Source organism: Coptis chinensis, chromosome 7 (genome assembly GCF_015680905.1).
Source record: "Coptis chinensis isolate HL-2020 chromosome 7, ASM1568090v1, whole genome shotgun sequence".
In the NCBI taxonomy this organism is placed as follows: Eukaryota; Viridiplantae; Streptophyta; class Magnoliopsida; order Ranunculales; family Ranunculaceae; genus Coptis; species Coptis chinensis.
Window position 1 is genome coordinate 74580223 of NC_141462.1, and position 19838 is coordinate 74600060.

General features: G+C 36.4%; 1 protein-coding gene and 1 long non-coding RNA gene across 2 annotated transcripts; both read right to left on the minus strand.

Moving 5' to 3' along the window:
• Window positions 1-5455: 5455 nt before the first annotated feature.
• Window positions 5456-7943, minus strand: LOC147488845 (uncharacterized). Its single transcript, XR_015203048.1, has 3 exons — window positions 7152-7943; window positions 6994-7069; window positions 5456-6676 (listed from the first exon to the last, which is right to left on the minus strand). It is a non-coding gene; the product is annotated as an uncharacterized LOC147488845 (long non-coding RNA).
• A 4209-nt stretch (window positions 7944-12152) lies between these two features.
• LOC147488846 (uncharacterized) lies at window positions 12153-14043 on the minus strand. Its single transcript, XM_086574505.1, has 6 exons — window positions 13959-14043; window positions 13687-13865; window positions 13322-13615; window positions 12675-12779; window positions 12522-12596; window positions 12153-12428 (listed from the first exon to the last, which is right to left on the minus strand). Exons 1-6 carry the CDS (start codon window positions 14041-14043, stop codon window positions 12153-12155), a joined length of 1014 nt encoding a protein of 337 aa, XP_086430631.1.
• Between the last annotated feature and the right edge of the window lie 5795 nt (window positions 14044-19838).

The window sequence follows — 19838 nt, forward strand, 5'->3', positions numbered from 1 at the left end:
CAATGTGTACCTCTCATTGCTTGTTTTTCAACAAAATTGTACGCCTCAATAGCTCCTTTGTCCATGAAGCAACCGTCGTTCATTATATCAAGTGTTTCTTTTTATGATTGGAAAGTCCATTAAAGAATGAACGAACAAGGGCAGCAGTGTTGAGCTGATGATGAGGACATTCTAAAAGAAGATCAGTAAATCGACTCCATGCTTACGTAAAGGATTCATGAGGATGTTGGCGAAAGAATTGGATCTTTTGAAGCCTTTCTGTAGTTTTCTTCTGAGTGTAAAATTTTATCATGAAAGACTGCACAAGTTTGTTCCATGTGTCTAGGGATTGTGGTTGTTGTCCTGCTAGCCAAATTGAAGCTTTATTTGCTAAAGTGAAAGGAAACAACCTTAGCAAGACTTGTTCATTAGAGATGGATGGATGTTGAAATGCGGTAGCCACTTGCTGAATCCTACGAAGGTGATTGTACAGTTTCTCATGGTCTAAACTATGATAAACAAGTAACAATCCAAAAATGTTGGGCGGGATTCGAAAATCACCGGCAATATCCTCGAGTTTGATGTAAGAAGAAGGTCTTTCATATAAGGCAGTATAGAAGTCCAAAAGGGGCTTCTCAACTGGTGGAGTTTTATCGGGCGTTGGGATATGTTTAAGATGATTTTTTGTTTTGTTTTGTTTTTTTTTTTTTTTTTTTTTTTAGTTATTTAAAATTTATGCATAGGATAAAGGTACAAAATATTTAATATTATTATTATTTATTTATTATTTATTGTATATATATTTTATATTTTTTTATTTTTTTAAGTTAATTAAAATTACTAAATAGGCATATAAAATCTAATCATGCAATGATAATATAATTAGATGTAGTTAGAGACTGTAGCATGTGACGATATTCTACTCAGACGTATATAAATACTAATAGGCAAAGATGTATCATCTATAAATATTTCTATACGAATTGGCAAATACACATTAGTAATACATGTATGGAGGCTAATAGGCAAATATATATTATGTATACGTATATCGACGCTAACAGGCAAATTGAAACTACTCATACGAATCTAGATATGGTAGCAGGCGAAGATATTCTACGTACGCATATATATACTGATAGACAAAGACGTAATATATACGTAAAAACTAAACATGCAACGTATTATATATAGACTAATATACTACTAGTATTTTGGATAATAAGACAAAGATGTCATATATACGAAGGGTTTAGAAAAACTTAAACAAATTTTAACCCTCGTTGGAATGTTCATGACAAATATATATTATGTATAATATATCTACAAATTGAAACTACTAAATGCATTATCTAGATATGGTAGCGGTTAAGATATATGCATATATATATTAGACAAAGACGTAATATATACGTAAAAACTAAACATGCAACGTATTATATATAGACTAATATACTACTCGTATTTTGGATAATAATTTGATTTCGTCAATACTCAGTGAGATTGCGAATGTCATATAGAGAGCAGCTTCACCCTGAAGGGTTTAGAAACAACTTACCCAACTCAAATTTTAACCATCGTTGGAATGTTCATGACAAAATCAACTTATTAAACAAGATAGTTTACCCATATGTAGCTAGATAGTAAGCACATGCAACAATGTACTCTTATACGTATATATATATATATATATATATATATATATACATACATTAATATGGAATTCATAATCACTCAAACGTATATATATATTAATAGGCATACACACATAATTCATACATATTTCTAACCTAAGACGCAAATAATAGTCCATTACCTACGACATAATAGATAAACACATGTGAATCATGCAACATTATATTAAAAAAAATTGAACCTATAAGCTTCCCACAAGTCCGCCAAAGAAATGAACTGTCGTTTCAACCCTGTGAACGTATTGAACTCCTCAAGTTACTGGACTATTTCAAAACAGAGAGCTTGGACTCAGACCCTTACTGGAGTGCCACAAAACAGGTTGTTCTTGCACTGAATTCCAGACTTCAACATATCCAAATGGCTAGCGCACGCGACTAATATAATTGAACACGTGAATGGTATGACTCGCAAACACTACTAATTGACCCGCGCACACGATTAAAGTAGCAAATTCTGTCCTGAATTTTTAGCAGTGAGCTTAGTTAGCTTTGTAGATGTTGTTCCATGGTATGCGAGAGAAAATAACAAACGGGATCTGTAGCGAATCATGAAGAAAATAAAAATGAAAACGCACTCAAAAAAAAAAAATGAAATGTATGGAAGGGTAGGAGTGGGGGGGGGGGGGGGTTCCCTTGGAGATAATTCTAGCTTGTAACATATGACTCTTGCGTCTTTAGGATGGCAGCGGCGCCATTTGATGTTAGCACTTTTGTGGTCTTATGAATATGCAAGTTCACAACCTTTTACGTACTAATTTTCAAGGTTTCCTTACTCACGTGATTTCATTTGTACGTTTAGAGAAACGGTTTTGTTCCAACCTTAAGATAAGAATGATGTCACAACTGAAATCCTAGCACCGTAAAGAACTATAAGTGAGAAGGATTTTTGTTTTGTTGAAGATTTCTTTTTCCTAATGATTACCTACTACACAAGTTATCTAAAATTTGCAAGTTGTTTCTTAAATAAATAGAGAGAGAAAGATAAGGAGAGGATTAACCTACTCATGCAAATATTAGCAAAATAAGATTTTCGGAGACAAGATCACTACATCTCTAATCAGCTGCGGGTTCAAAGACAAACCCGGAACTGATTCAAGTATCGACCTCTAGTAAGATGTACTCATCTCTGAGTCTATCTTACTAGCATGAGGAGTTGTCAAGATATTTTATTTCTGAAATATCCCTTCAACTCCTAGTTTCGTTTTACACCAGTCGAGCAAGTTTTGCAACCTGTTTTCCCCAGGACTTGCACGCGCAAGTGTACCTAGTGTAAATGGTTCGCGCACAAGACCTTTTCCGAAGTTCTAGACTCCAAACTCGGTCAATCTCTACCATTTTGGGGTAGGATAAAAACCAAACCTAGGCCTCTAATTAGTGATATTAGAATCCTAAATTCGTAACCTGATCCTCACATGAGCATCATTAACCCTCTCCTTTGGCGGGTTTTAGCTCATGATCTTTGGATTCATATGATATGTTAAGTATGCTATGATAAATTAAAAAAAATAAGAAGAAGAACAATAACAAGTGCTGATTTTACCTAAGATAAAGGCTGATTTTTATTTAGAATACAAGTTTTTCCACCATTAAAGATATTACAAAAACTTCACTTAAACAAAGAAAAATGAAACATGCATGTATGTAAAATATGAGAATGAATGAGAGTGGTTAAAAAAACAGCCCATTTCAAGAGCTTTCTCTCATTCTCCCACGTGAATCAACTCCCACCATTACTCACATTAAATTCTATTGTATCTCCAAATCAAAATAAATTAACACCTTGCACAAATTAACACTATTAGCACCTAAAGTCTATTCAACTTAATTAATGTCATGCAAGGTGTACATTTGTGTTAATAATTTGCACATTTGGCTTGACTTCCATGATTGATGACTCATCCAATCTTATGGGCCTGTAGAGTGGGTCCACGTGCTGCGTCTAGTGACGGGCCGGGCTTTTGACATTTTTACAACTTTCCGCCTTTGCGTAGAGTTACTCGCACTGATCGTCTGAGCAGCTCACTCGCCGAAATCGGAGTCCCGGTTCAAGAGATATGAGCTTCGGAAGTTTAATGCTTCTGTGCACGTAATCCCTTTCTTACTTGGAATCGTCCTGTTGAAGTCCCTAGGCTTTAGATAGGTTTTGTTGTGCTTTGCATGAGCTAAATCAGAAAGCTTTACGTAAACACATTATTCTCGTGCTTAAATAATGACTTTATCCTCATTTTTACGTTGGTTGCACAAACCTGCAAAAACACGAAAAAACGATTATTTCATAATTATTAAGCACATAATTATCCGAAATATTATGTCTTTACGCGGTTTTATAATACAGTTTTGGGTGCTTATCACATACTGAAACAATATTTTTCTCCTCCTCGCATACTCATTCTGTAAAAACAAAAAGAAAATTCATAATTTGGAAATGAATAGTAGAGCGGAAGTGTGTTTCCGATCTCTGTGAAATTTAAAGAGATTTCATGTTCAGTTGATTCTTAACTGTTCCACTTCTGACCCAAATTTAACATAAAGTCTATTGGTATTACAATGCTCACCATATTTTTCTTACTAACAAATTCATCCCACGATTCGCATATCTGGGAAAGTGGAATTCACAACACAAACACTTCCGAATAATTAAGACTAATTACAATTCACTAAGAACAAGGTTAAGAGCTAATCAAATTAATTATACATTCAAATCCTATAGCATAGATGCTTCCCACAACTATATTTCATGCCTTTCAAATATATAGCCATATTTTTTAATTTGAAAGCTTGCTCAATCTACGGTTTCAATTCCTTAGTTATATAAGTCATTTCGAGCAGTTTATTCCCATCCTCATCTAAAACATCATCTCCTTTGGTACTCAAAGTAATATATTATTTGATGTGTATATGCTTATTGAATTTAATTATATACTACAAGAAAGAAAGAGAGTACCTGTGATGCCAAGGAGTCTTTAAGTCTTTGTCAAGTTCTGGTGGAAGCCTAATGTCTGCTATGCATGGCTTGTAGTCTGCTGCTTATGGCTTTTAGCTTTTATTTCATTCCACATCAGTGAAGCTTTTTCAAGATTTTCAGCCCATTCAGCCACATCAGTTATTTCTTCCAATTTTGTGCCTGCTCTAACCAACAAATTTTTTCTGGTGTCAGTGATCTTGAGGGCCATATCCCTTAATAAATCGTGCATTTTCACATAAGAACGGGGACCTAGAGTGCTACTTTCTAACATGCAATTATTTCTTAATTTGTCCAAAATAAATTGTCCAAAATAAATTATGCTCTGTCAACCTCATCTTGCCTGCTCTGTTCCTTAATTAGTGCCTCATTAATCCAATAATCAATCAAGTCTCCCTATGGGATTTTAAAATCTTCCGGATACAATGCACAACATAAGAAGCATTTTTTAATAATTTCATTCCCCAATTGACTGAAATTGAATTTCAAACATTTGGAAACTTTTCCCATGTCCATGACCCAACAAATAGAGTCCCTCATGGACCAAAATATCGCCGATATATCCGATATATCGCCAATATATATTGGTATTTTGATATACCAACATCGATATTTCCGATATATATCTACTGAATATAGAATTCTTTTTTTCCCGATATATATCGGAATTTCATATATAAAACTTTATATTGCCGAGATAATCAATATATCTGATATTTATGATATATATTGTTTGACTTTTTGACTATTTTTTAATATAAATCCGATATTTCCAATATATTTCCGATATTATATTTTTGATATTTTAAATAGTTTAAACTGGTCACAAAAAAAATAAATATATCCAATATATATCGATATTTGGATACACCGATATATTAACCGATATCGATATTTTAGTCCTTGGAGTCCCTCATTTCTTTCAAGGCAAATCTCCACTCTCGAATGTCATCCTTCCCTCTCATAGCTCCACTAGTCGTGATGATTGCAAGGGGCAGACGATCACATTCATCAATTATAAGTCTCGCAATCTCTATTACTTTTGGTGTGAGAACATTGCCAATTTTAGCCTCAAACAATTCCCATGCTTCCTCCTTAGAAAGAAGTTCAACTTCAACTCTTCTTTGACATCCCATCCTGTGGCATACTTCAATAGACCTCATAGTTAATGCGAGCTTGCATCTATTGGCTTTTGTGGGCTCAAGAATTCCTATCTCGTATAGAAAAAATGCATCCCACATGTCATCCAAGATGAGCATTACTCTCTTTCTTCTTGCTAACTCTCTAAGCAGCAACGCAGACCTTTTCAATGAGCATTTTTCTGTTGAAAAATCTAGACCAATTGCTTGTGCAACGTCATCTTGTACCTTGTGGATGTTTGAATTTTTGGAAACTGTGACCCAAATAACTTTATCAAAATATACTTTTTCTTCGAGGAGCCGATTATTGATCGTCATCAAAATTGTCTTTCTGCCAATCCCCCCTATCCCAAAAACGCCAATTTTCCTGACTTCATCATCCATTAAGCACCCCCATACCATCTCCAAGTTCTTCTCAGCTGTAGTTTTCCTGACAATTATTGGTGTCGGCATTGGGATTCCCTTCTCTTGTATCTGAATAGCAAAAGAGTCGTCTGAGAAGCTTTTTCGAGAAGCTTGGTAGCATCCACGGTTGTCTCTGAAATTCGTCTTCTCATATTCAATCTCTAGTGGCAGTTAGGCAACACACCGTTTAGGCATATTTTCCCTACCCTGGCTTCCTCTTTAATATCATTTATATCAAATATAGCATTTCGGACATTCTTCAACCAAGTTTGTACCTCCCTCGTGTGTTTCTTTCTATGTTCCTATTCTTCCTTGCGCAGTCTCACCGTTATATCAGTCATCTTGTCATTCAAGTCTCGTCTTATATTTCTCAGCATTTCAATCTCTTTTTGTGGGGCTTTTCATATACTTCCAATGCTCGCTTAAAAATGTGTACATGCAATAACTCAAAGCACAAGTAACGATGCTGGCAACAATTGGTGCAAGAGCCTCCATAACTGGCATACAACAATTAAATAGGTAAGATTCAAGGCAGAACAGTGGGATCCAATGTTTTATTCACTAACAAACCAGTTATTGTAACCTTGATACGACAGCAGCTACCTCTACAGGTGGCTGAACACAACACAAAGTTTAGCTCATTTTATGCTTTTTATGTTGAGCAGGTAATCTGATTTGGATATTAACAGTCATACATGCTACACGATGGCTAAGAAATAAAATTGGTACTTGTAGCTTGAGTGGATTCAAACTCACAAACAATAAAAAATCATAATGAATAACAATAAGCAAAATTGGAAAGAGATGTTCTAACCTTCTTCAATGAAAGCTTCTTTCTATGATGACTTAATTTCTTGATCACTCCTTTTTTTCCCCAATATTTGTACTCACTATACAAACAAACAATGCAAAATATTGAACAATGCAAAATATAACTTTAATAATAAAAAAGTGACTTCGAGACCAACTGACCTGAAGCATGGATTATTGATTTATCTTCACACAAAGTGATCCAAGTCATCCAACTAAGGGGAGCTCAGAGCAGTTGCAAAAGAAATAAGAAATACTTTGAAAAGCGAACAATGAATGTTAAATTGAAATGGAATACCCCAGCGAGAAGATGGTATAAAACCCAGGCGGAACGAAAGTAGTATATTATCAATCCCAATACACAAACAACACTTATGAATCTCAAACATTTTTTCTATATATACTCTAAAATCCAAATAAAAAGACACTAACAACAGAATGCTACTACTCAATTATTAAAATTTAACAACCCCCAGATAATGAATGGGTTAGTATCAAACCTGAATAGAAAAAAGAAAAAGATAATCAAATTAGTATAGTCGAAACTGATTGAGGAATTTGAAGTTGTTGTTGGTGTTGTTGCAGTTGGATTTGTGTGTGTTAGAGAAACTGATTAAGGAATCTGAAGTTGACGATGATTTGTTGAAGGTGAGAAGATGGGCATAAAACCCCAGCAAGAATTGAAGAGCAATGAGAGAGAGAAGGGAGAAGATTGAGAAGAAACGATGCAAAACTGGGTTCAGAAGAGGAAGGGATTTCATAATGGCTAATTAAAATTTGTATTTATGGTGGCCTACAATTCAAATGATGTGTGGATTTTGTATTTTTATTCACCAGGAAATGACCAATTACTGCTGTTTAAACTGCCCTAAACAATACTTTAATTTAAGAACACTATAGCTATGAGAAATTCACACAAACAAAAAAGACCAAATAGTACTTCTAATTATTATTTGGATGTTTTGAGTTAATTATTTATTTAGGGATATTATGCATAAGAAAAATACTCAAATGAATTTAAGAGACCAGGTTAGTTATAAGAGATAACTACTAATAGAGATTCATATGTACTTTGATTCATTGTTTGTTTTGTGCTCTTGAGTAACTACAAAAAAAAAACAATCAAGAAACAACGGCCCATAGCTGTTGTTTAAGAAGAAAATATGTGCTATATTCCGTTGTTACGGCCGTCACAAAAACCGCTGTAGTTTTTTAAATACAACGGCCCGGGGCACTTGTAAAGTTTAAAAAACAACGACGGCTTTTAACACTTGTAAAATAACGACGGTCGCCAACACATGTTTCCCTTTAAATTCGTCCAACCTATATTTGGAATAGAACAACAGAGTCAAGCCGTTGTTTATGGGTGAAATGTTTCGGTGCTTCTTGCTGTCATTTATTTATTTAGCATTTTTTTTTGTACCTGATAGAAACAAAATATATTCCTATAAAGCTATAACTGAAGAATAGTAACAAAATATAAAACAAGAACAAGAACCTAAATCAAAGCAAAATATTTTCATTGGATACTTGAAACTTTAACAAAAAAATCCCATCCAACAACTTGAACAAATCCTATCCTACAACTTTGTACATAACCAAGTCTTTCATATAACTTAAGAAAGTAGTTTAGATTACATTAGTAAAGGCTTTAGGCCATGTAATAGAAGATCCCATGTCAATGTCACTAAAGGTCTTTCCTCTAGCACCAAACAACTCAGCATTAAATTCTAGGATCTCGTCCATTATAATCCGATATGCATTCTCAGGTACATCCTCTCGATCACCAAGCATTCTTCCAATGGCAACCACTCTTCCCCCCATGCTTTGCAGCTCACACGTTTGTGCAGAACGTGATACCATTGGTCGCCTAGATAATGAATAACCAGTTGTCTGCGATGAACAAAATATGAAGTAATAAGAAAATCTCAATACGACAAACATGTCAACTAGCATATTCATGTGTAAAATCAAGAGTTGTATAACAAATATATAGCAATATTATATATTTATAGTTGATAACTTCTTGCAGACTCAACAATGAATAAGTAAACTTGGCAGCTTTATATATATGCAAGAGGGAATTAAAGCAAAAGAAACCAAGTCATTTACAACATCCCAAACACTGAAAGAAAAAAGAAGAAATCTAATGATTACAAAACATCAAGCAGACATCAGCAAGTGGCATCTTCATGTATACATGTGTAATGCTTCTTAATCACTGGTGTCTTGACTATAATGTGGGGAGCTCTTCATTATTTCATTTGGCATTACTCAAAGTTAAAAAAGAAGAAAAGAAACCATATTGTACTCTCACGGTTCCATCTTACAAGATGCACTAGTCCAATACCAAGGAATTTGCTAGGATCGTGTCCTCGTATTCTGGACGCACAATTTATATTCCTTTCTCTTGTTTCTTTCTTCCTAGTCCTACTATCTTATTGGCTGTTCTATTATCTTCTCGCACTTGTATCTTTATGTTATATATATATATATATATATATATATATATAATATACTACAACTTAGATTTTCATCTCAAAATCTTAAGCGGATAACATAAATAAATCTTATTGAATGCTAGCTCGAGTATAATAAGATGGCATCTGTACCCAGTAAGATCCAGTCCTCATTTCAACCGACCCTATCTTTTGGCAGTTGAATGATATAAGAGACTGCCAAGTACCAACAAAGATGTAAACAGATGATGTTGGTCAGGTATACAAACTACCAACAAAGAGTTGTGTGTTATATAAGAATTTTGACTGATGGGCAACATGGGCAACATATCGTGTTAGACTTAAAATAAAACAATCGTTTGGTATGGTTGACTCAGTTGATAGCGCACCGAGGCATGAGTCCTAGTCAAGTTTTTGTCGGTAAATGACTAAATGTAATTTATACCAAGTCTTGAAGCGCAGATTAGACTTACTATCACGACAAAGTCCAATCTAAGAAGTTCAAAACTTCAAACCAACCATTGGATTAACTAGAAACAGCTACCGTTACAAAATCTTTTAAGTACTTTAGACTTTGGTAAAGGATAACATAGAAAAAGCAAGCATTACTAAAAATATTAGTCGGCTAGAACTAGTGGTTGGTTGTTATTATCTATGTTAAAACAACATAATAATATTATTCTTTCATCAAGCTAGGAAGAAAGGATGAAGTACATTTTATAATTTAAAAAAGACTGTCATCTGAAGCTCTTTTCGTTTTTGATAGCATTAAGTTTTAAGAGTTCCTAATATTTCTTTATCGCATCACTGACCTCAATTCACAAGTACAACCTTAGAGTTGTGGCTTATTTGTCAACTTGATCATTTATGTTCCTAGGTAACAATTACTTTGCAAGTTTACTTTATATTTCGTTTTGGGTCCACAGGTAAACCAACCAGTTCCTAACAAGTTTATTTACGACCCTAGCATGCAAAAAGCTACTTGCAAGTTCAAAGATTTTGGATTTACAGCACCACTTAGAAAGATATATTGCTTTTCAAGTCCTTGATGATCTTTGCTAGTAACTTCGAATGTGACAACTTCCTCCCACTAAACCAAGGTGATATCGTGCATTTGAGCGGTATCTTCCCACAACAACAGAGAAGTAATTATCTCCCCTAAGATCGAGCACTGAGCAATATAAAGTTGCTGCTCCATATGCCCTAGTTGAAACAATAACAATAAAGAGGTATGGACTAGCTTTAGACCTTGTTCTAAACCATGCTGGAGAGATTCAGGAGAAGACTCGAGCTTAAAGAAATCGGAGCTGATGAGAGGTGGACAAACCAAGAAGACCGTAAGATCAAGGATGAGGCTTTAGACCTTGTTCTAAACCATGCTAAAGAACTTCCGGCAGTGGAGGATGACCAAGACTCTACTTTTACAGCAACGTTAGAGATGGCAGCAGTGGAGGGCAAGCAAGGCTTGACTTATAACACATTGGTGAAATGACCTGCAGGCAATGAACGCTGATGGTTCGGCTGCAAAGCTTTCGGAAAAACCGCTTTTTGTCTTTCCTTTCTAGATCAAAGAGAGTCTCAGATTTCAGATTTATAAGCAGATTGAGAACGAGAATGAATATGACTAGCCCATGCCAGAGTGAAGTTCTTTCGCATGAATGTGACAAGCATCATCTTCAAACCTATAAATCATTGAATGAAAGGACTGCTCTTGAGTTCAGTTCATCTATCCCCTGTTGGTAGGAAATCCTTCTTTCAGATTCGACAATAAAGTACTTTTTTTTTATACCTGGTGCCCAAGAGAAGGATTAGTTCTCAAAGGTCCGTCCTCTGAAACCAAATTCATTATATAATCTAAAATCATTGATTGATTCATGTTGGTTGCCTGGCGAAGAATACCAAGACAGCTCGGATTCCCAGATGCGGGAGAGAGTGAAGGGGGTTAGTTAGCAGAGATGGCAGCACCAATGAACCCCATTTTTGGAGAAAAGAATGGGAATAAGGCTTAAATGGCCGGACCGATAGAGCCTGTCTGTCCTTCTCGAAGGTCCTACTCATGCCCCAACTTTGAACCCTGCCCGACTGATACTGGTAGGTAGGTTCAGAATTACTAAAATAGAACAGACTCTTCCTTGACGGAACTTATACTTATAAAGTCACGCCAGTCGTAGCTTTCCCCTCGAGTGAGTAGCCTGGCTAAGAAACACCAAAGGGAATGACTTAGACGAGACCTAACATCTGGTTTGAGCCTGATCCACTACAATCGGGGTCGATCTTTCTCAGCTATCGAATCAGCCAGGGTTCAAAGAAGAGGAACAAGGATTTTTTGCGCACGGATATGACTCAAACAAAATAGCCCTTTGAGGGGTCACTTGAACCAAATGGGCGCGGCGATGGAATCTGGGACCGAAGGCTCATCCAGGCCAATGACGCACAGTGGAAAGGTGGTTTGGTCTCCCGCCTACCCTACCCGGAATGAGCTATGTGCAAGGGAACACAACAACACTAAAATTAAAAGTAATAGCACTAAAAGCACTTGGGCTGAGGTGATAGAGAACACAACAGCAGGAAGAGATGAATTGAGCTATGTGCAACCAACTATAATTAACGGTAAGCCAATTATTCATGTGGGATTATGTAGTGATAACATCTTTACGATTTGTAATTTACAAGTTAAAATGGTACACTAATTTTAACCAAATACCTAATCAGATGGAGAGTTTGTAGAGATTCGCGTTGGTGCTCCCTCATTAATTCCTTGCATTGCGAGCATTGCATTCACTTGTGACTGTATCTCCATTTGTGTCTTTTTCCCATCAATCACTTGATGTTTCAAATCATCTATTTGGCTTTGGAATTCCAACTTGGATCTCTCCGCTTCTTCGGCTTTCCTTTTATAAGGAGCTACAGCCATAAGAGTGGTCTTGGAGACACCACTACCCAAGCCTAGTACTCGACCCCTTCCATCCTTTCCAAAGACCTACAAACTTATTTTTACCCACATTGGGATTAATTTTAGAAGAATAATTGTAAAATTAATTTATGAAAAGTATATATTAAACAAGAAACACACCTCTGCAACAGGGTCATGGTCCAAATCCTTGTGTTTGCTACTCGGGTCACGAGCAACAATTTCATTGATTTTTATCTGTAAAGCGAGAACAAAAGTAAAATAAGTTAAACTTACTTCTCTTGACTATAAGAATAGTAAATATATATTTCATACCATTTTTTGTCTGACTTCCTCTGAAACAAATGTTCCATTCTTTCTAGTATGAGTCACCACGAATATATCAGTTCGGGAGGGGGGATTAGCAGGATCATTAGCAACCTATGAATAAGAATATATCATCCCTTTAGCTCATACAGTTCTATAGTTCATACAAAATGCATCCTTCTCACAACAGAAATTCAATAAGATAAAATAAAACAAAAATTTTTCCACAACAACACTTAATACAACCTGATCATAGAATACCCAGTAGTTTAATCAAAACTTCGAGTAGTGAATATTTTACTTTGCTTTTAGTTTACTAATCGGGCATCTTCCATATAAGGACCTCCCATATAAGGACCAGCCTCTTGTCATATTTACCTCTCACAGAATCTAAGTGCATCTGTCGACTAGAGAATGAAGGAGAACATCTAGAGGCACAAGTCCTAATATCCACAACTGTGACCTATATGTTTAATTGTTAAAACTTGGATCTTACCCAACTAAAGGAAGGACAAAAGGATGGTAGACAAGCAAAACAACCAATCTGCTTATTTATGACCAAGAAATAACAAAAGAAAAAGAATGGGCTAAAGCATTTTCAGTATACCTGATTGATCATCCTTAAGGATTCATAGTAGTATTTGACTATAACTTACCATTTCTTCTACAGTCCTTGCTGATCCTCGCCTACCCGTCATGTGTGGATTCTTCATCATTTCTCTGTTTTCTTTCCCCCTTTCACGATGAAGGCATGCGAGCTCAGTTGACTCCATGTCAACAAATAGATCCCACTCTTCTTTCTTCACACCACTTTTACGATTCCGCTTTCTCTCTAAGATTGTATCATATTGGTCACAATGCTTCCGAAGACTAGACTTCCAATTTCTCCACATGTTATTTGCTTTGTGTAGTTGTTGGCTTTGATATTCTACTGGGACATCGAACCAGCTCTACCAAAACAGATTCAGAAATAAGCCATATATATATATATATGAAAATTTCGAATGAAAGACATACTCACCAAGATACCATTCCACAAAAGATTTATCGCTTCTACAGGAACAAGGGTCCATTCAGAGTAGTGTGGAGGACAATGTTGCCTTGTAAGTTTCCCTAGTCGTGAAGCATATTTCGCTGCATTTGGTCCAACCACCTTCCCATCAACATTGAATTGAACTTCTATTCTCACAAGAGGTGGGGCTACATAACAATATAGTAGATTGTTAATTATACACATACATAAGAAATAAAATAAACTAGAGTGATAAGACTTCCAAATATTAAAAATCTCACCCTCAGGCTCAGGCTCATGCTCATGCTCATGCTCACTAGATTGCTCCTCCGACATTAGCATTTGATCAAATGTTGGATGCGACATGTATACCTAATATCTATCATGCTCAAAACATAGCAATTCAACTTGATATCATGCTCAGAACAAAACATCCATTTACTATTACTAATTCTGACAATCAATTCCTCCAAAATAAACTTAAAACAGAAAATATATATAAAAAATAATAATAACAAAAAACACAACAAAAAAAAAACAATCTAAACCCAAGAACCATCTATGGTATCTACTTCTTCCACAATGTCATTTACTAATTCTGATATCATTTCCTCTTCACTCATTCTTGCCTCAAAAACCAAAGGATCCTCAAACGCGTCCACACCTTGATTCAACCTCTTTGGAGCATCCAAGACAACATACCAATTGTCCCTTGTTGGATCCTTGTAGTAGAAAACTTGAGAAGCTTCAGATGCACAAATAAATGGCTCGTCATTTTCCTTATATTTTCCTTGGAACTTCCCAAGGTTAACAAATACTAAATTTGTTTCTGGATCAACCACACATCCATTTACTTTATCTCCAATCAAAGACCCAATCGCAATAGAACACCACTTCTTTGAAATCAGAGTAATCCACTTCAAGTATTTGCCTAATGATGCCGTAATAAGTAGTTTGTTTCTCCACGAGGTTCTGATCCTTCACACTTGCTCTAAAATTAGTAAAAGCATTCATTGAAACCCCACTATTTTGGGTTGACTTGGCCGTTTCGGACCCTGCAGTACAAAACATGTATCCATTGTGCTCATATCTGTCAAACGACTTGGCTTCAAAGCTCGGACCCATAGCAAGCCTTTTCAAGGTCGTCATCTTCTGATTTTGTAGTTGTTGTCTTAACTAAGGAACATATTCCAATGGCTTTTCAGTTGCTATATTTCTTTTTCGACGTCGACCCCTAGAAAGATGAGATGTATAGGGTTCAACGTATAACTTGAACTTCCTGTAATTTAAACAACTTTAGATTTGAATAAATTTACATGTCAAATATTTGAAAGTAATGAAGAAAAAAAATCAGATTTTACTTACGCCTCCCATTTAGCATTTTGAGGACAATGTTGCAAAAGCCATTTGCGCACTTGTTCGTATTGCAAATTGGACAAAATGTACCTTGTCCCCTTTTTATTAGTAGTGAACTTTCCTCTTTTATGGCTTCCTTTTCTTGCTTTAGGCATGTACTCCATGTAATATCTTACTGATTCTTCCATAATGTACCGTTCTGCGATACACCCTTCTACATGTGTCTTATTCATCACGTTCCCTTTGTATATTCTCATCATCCTGTTACATAAAATAAATCATAGACATGATAATTTCATATATGAATGGCATAAAATGAGATAAATATATATATCACATACCGCTCAAAATGGTACATCCATCGAAATGGAACAGGTCCATTAATTAATGCCTCCTCCACCAAGTGCACAACAAGGTGTATCATGGGAACAAAAAATGAAGGAGGGAAGTACTTTTCAAACACACATAAATTTTCCACAACACGTTTTTTCATGATCTCGAGCGTCTCACGGTGAATAACTTTTGAGCACAAGACATTGAAGAATAGCGACAATTGCAAGATAGCAGCACGCAAAGGCTTATGCTTTTTGTATGCATGCATTAGCAAAACTGGGAGCAATTGTTGCATGAGGATGTGGTAATCATGTGAATTCATGCTCTTGAGTTAAAGCTCCTCCATATTCACATGATGTTTCCAGTTTGAACTATACCCTTTAGGAACTTTCAGATCAACTAGAGTTTGACATACCAACTGCTTTTTTGATTTCGATAAAGTTTAATGGAGCTTTAGGCAAGAAAATCTTACCATTCTCTTCGATAGGCCACAAGTTCTTCCTTATCTTCATTTCTTTAAGGTCTAGGCGAGCTGCAAGACCATCCTTATTCTTCTCTTTTGTTCCCATGATTGTCCCAAGGAGATGTTCAGCAACATTTTTTTTCTATATGCATCACGTCCACATTGTGTGGAATAAATAACTCCTACATTTACACAAAATTGAAAATGTTAAAATACCTAATATATTATAATATATAACACTTGTAATGCGAAACATTTTAAACTTACCTCCCAATACGACAAGTCAAATAATTTTGATTTCTTGGACCATGCATATGAACCATTTTCATCGTCATGTGCGGGTCTTTTCCTTTTCTTGCTTAATTTTCCATACACTGTGGGAAATGTTTCCACCCTTATCAATACCTCAGCAGAAGAATCAGCAGGATGGCGCATGTAATCCTCATCCCCAACTGAATTTGCATGCCACCTCATTTTCTCTGCAATCCACGGTATTATGTATAATCTCTTCAGCCTTGGTGTTAATGGGAAGTACCTTAGCACCTTCCATGGAATTTTGTTCCCTTTCTTCCTAAGAACAATTTACTTCCATGTGCTTGCCTTACACACTGGAAAAAACTCCCTAGTTGCATGCTCTTTCCAGTATAGAATGCAATCATTACGACACGCGTGGATCACCTCATAGTCCATTCCCAAAGATTTGATCAGTGTTTTCGCATTATAGGTGTCAATAGGTATAGTGCTCTCCTTTGGCAAAATAGCTTTTAACATTTGGAGCAACTCCGTGAAACTATTGTCCGACCATCTATTTCTAGTTTTCATACTTATCAACTCAACTGTCACGGAAAGTTTCGTTAATCCATTTTCAAACAAAGGGTATAAAGGTTGTACTGCATCTTCCTTCAATTTTTTGTAGTAATTACCATGTATATCTTCTTCATTTTGTGTGTCACGTCCACTTCGAAGTTAATCCATACAATCATCTAATGACTCGGGATCTATATGAGCATCATTAACCAAATCAACCATCCTAGGGGTTGCACTTGAAGAAGTGCTAGGAATCCCCTTTTTAATACCACTAGTGGGCAATGGTTCACCATGAAAAGTCCACGTTGTATATGTCTCATCAATACCAAGACGGATTAGATGGTCACTGACTTCATGTAGAGTCTTTTTCCCATTAACATTACGACATGCTACACATGGGCAGCAGTACCATCCATCGTTTCCCGGTTTCTTTTGAGCAAATGTGAGGAACGATATGACACCATCAAGATATTCCGTAGAAGCTTGAGGTGCTTTCATCCATGCCCTGTTTGGGGGTACTAAAGACATTCCTAATATACAAAAGAATGAGAACTAAATATAATATTAGCAATAAGCACAAGTTCAAGCTAGCAACTGCTAAATACCAAGACAAAATTTAATGGTATATCAATCATAATTCAAAATACTATCAATCACTAAAACACTATATGATCAAAAGACCTCAATATATGGGGATAACAAGACTCATTAGAGACCGCAACTCTTTAATTTGGATGAAAAAAGAAAAAGAAAACCCTAGAAACAAAATTTGATCAGTTCTTTGTAAGTCATATCTTCTAGAAACTATATTGAAGGGATTATTTGATCAGTTCTTTGTAAGTCATATCTTCTAGAATAATCGTCATAAATATTTTTTCTATTTCTAACTTCTGGGCTTCTCGGTTTTATTTCTTTTCCTTCTTCTTAGATCTCGTGATTCACACTAACACAAGTCACACACTAACACAAGAAGATCACCTCTTAGTTTACAAGTGCACGTATTTACGCGGACATCGGCAAGGAAAGCAGAGGTAATAAAATCTTTAGTTTTTTTTTAACTGTTCCAGTTGTTATTATTAGTGTTATTTTCCTTTTATGTATTCTGTAGATCTTCTATACAAGGATTACTTAAAGTGATGTAGATTGACTTTTCATCACGACACCCGCTTGGAGTATGGCTACTTCCTTACCTTAAATATTTTCACATTCCATTTTATATTAAAGTCACTATATAGGAATCTATTGTTTTCAGTCTTACTAAACGGAGTGTTTGAATACTGATATTTTGCTTATATAAACACACACATATATACAGGGGGCCCTATATATACAGACTGAACCACTTTATTGAGTTACTTTTACTTTGTTGTGAAAGGAGAAAGAACCTATCTTGCTGCACTGAAGCTTGATACTACAGAGCATAGCCAGTAGCCCATACCTAAAGAGGTGCTTGGGCTATTGAACCAGTATAAGGATTGAATGCCTAAGGAGCTTCCGAAGGCACTTTGCCCCTTACTTAATAAGGGTCTATCGACCACCAAATAGAGTTGGTTCCTGGAGCAAAGCCGCCTGCCAAGGGACCTTACCGAATGGCACCTCCTGAGTTAGTTGAACTTAAGAAACAATTGAACGAGTTGGTGGAATCGGGTTTTATCCGCCCATCCAAGGCACCGTATAGAGCACCTATTCTCTTTCAGAAGAAGCATGACGGGAACCAAAAGTTGTGTATCAACTATTGGGCTCTCAACAAGGTGATGGTGCGCAACAAGTATCCTATTCCTTTGATTGCGGACTGTTCGATCAGTTGGGGTCGTAAAAGGTGGGGAGGCGAGGTCAACGGTAAGTGGACGAGAACCAGTAGATAATTCCACAACATCCACATAAGGATACATTTGTCACATTTGTGCATCATATTTGTAGTGTGCATGAAGTTGCGAGTCCTTGTGAATGCGGGGAGCCATTAAACCAGGCACTCAAAGACCACCTGGTCAAGTCCAAGGAACTACCTTATGACCCCCAAAGAGTAGGGCTGCCGGCGTTGCAGCTTGCTTAGGTGCTATCATTATGGGTTTGGCCCTTTCGGAGTCTGTTTGTCCGCTGGGATTTAGTGTTCCTTAATGGATTCGAGTAAATATAGGCCGTGAAGTAAAAAAGAGTATGATATCATTGTTCTTTGTTTCTTATTTATGTTTGCACAGTACGGTAAAGCATAAGACCTTAACTTCACTGAAAGGAGCTCCTCGGACCGCCATTCGGACAAGGAATGGGATAAGGGACGAGCTATTCAATACCAATAGTAGTTATCTTTCCTCTATAGTTGTTAGTAGTTAGGAGGTCTAATACCGAATGGTACTATTACCGCACTGAACACTAACTCAATCAATACACCGCTTGGACGAGGGCTTCCTTCCTTTCCATGACCTAATCCCTATATGGTTGCTCAACTACTTAAGAGTCGAAAAAGCCTATTAGGGGACAAGTGTAGAGCCAAGTATGGTATAGCATGTCGGTGTTACCCGATGAGAGCTCGGTACTGAAGGCCTTTCCCTACCAATTTGTCTCAATCGCTACCTTCTTGTCTAAGAACATGGTTGAAACCTTCAATGCAAACATCTATCATTAGAGTCTTCAAACTAAGGAAAAGTCTAGAGAGAAATGGTAAATAGAAATCAGAAACTCTCAATTACAAGTTTGCCCTCACTCGATTCCTTAAAAGAATTCCCGCCCTACCATGATTTACCCAAGACTAAGCGCTGATGGAGACTAGAATACATGAACTTTCAGTTCGGAACTAGACAACACAGAAAGCTCCTCCATTTGCTGCTTTCTTAGTTTTCTTCTCGTACTCCTTGAAGGGGTAAGCGGGGAATTCATACTATGGGACCACTTGCTTCTTTCTTTATCCAACGAGCTCCGAATCTCCAAACTACAAGGTGAGTGTTAAATACGACTACAAAAGGCGAGTGCCTTATCCGACTACCTACTAAAAGTGGGGAAATAAGATGACCTACTTGCCAACTTGCCTACCAACTACACATGGAAGTGCCTACCTACTACTAGCAAGAAGTGGAGGAACTGAAAGCAGGTACCGGATCTGAAACCAGTCTCATATAGCTGGCAAATTAATAAACAAGATTTGACTTAGTAAAGGCAGTATCAGAAAGTCACTTTTTCTATAACCCCCATCTTTTGGCTTAAAATA

Coding starts and splice junctions, on each gene's coding strand:
- LOC147488846 (XM_086574505.1), bottom strand. CDS start 14,043: ATGTCGCATCCAACATTTGATCAAATGCTAATGTCGGAGGAGCAATCT. Junction 13,616..13,686: donor TTTTGTGGAATGGTATCTTG/GTGAGTATGTCT, acceptor CTGTTTTGGTAG/AGCTGGTTCGATGTCCCAGT. Junction 12,597..12,674: donor AGGAAGTCAGACAAAAAATG/GTATGAAATATA, acceptor CTCGCTTTACAG/ATAAAAATCAATGAAATTGT.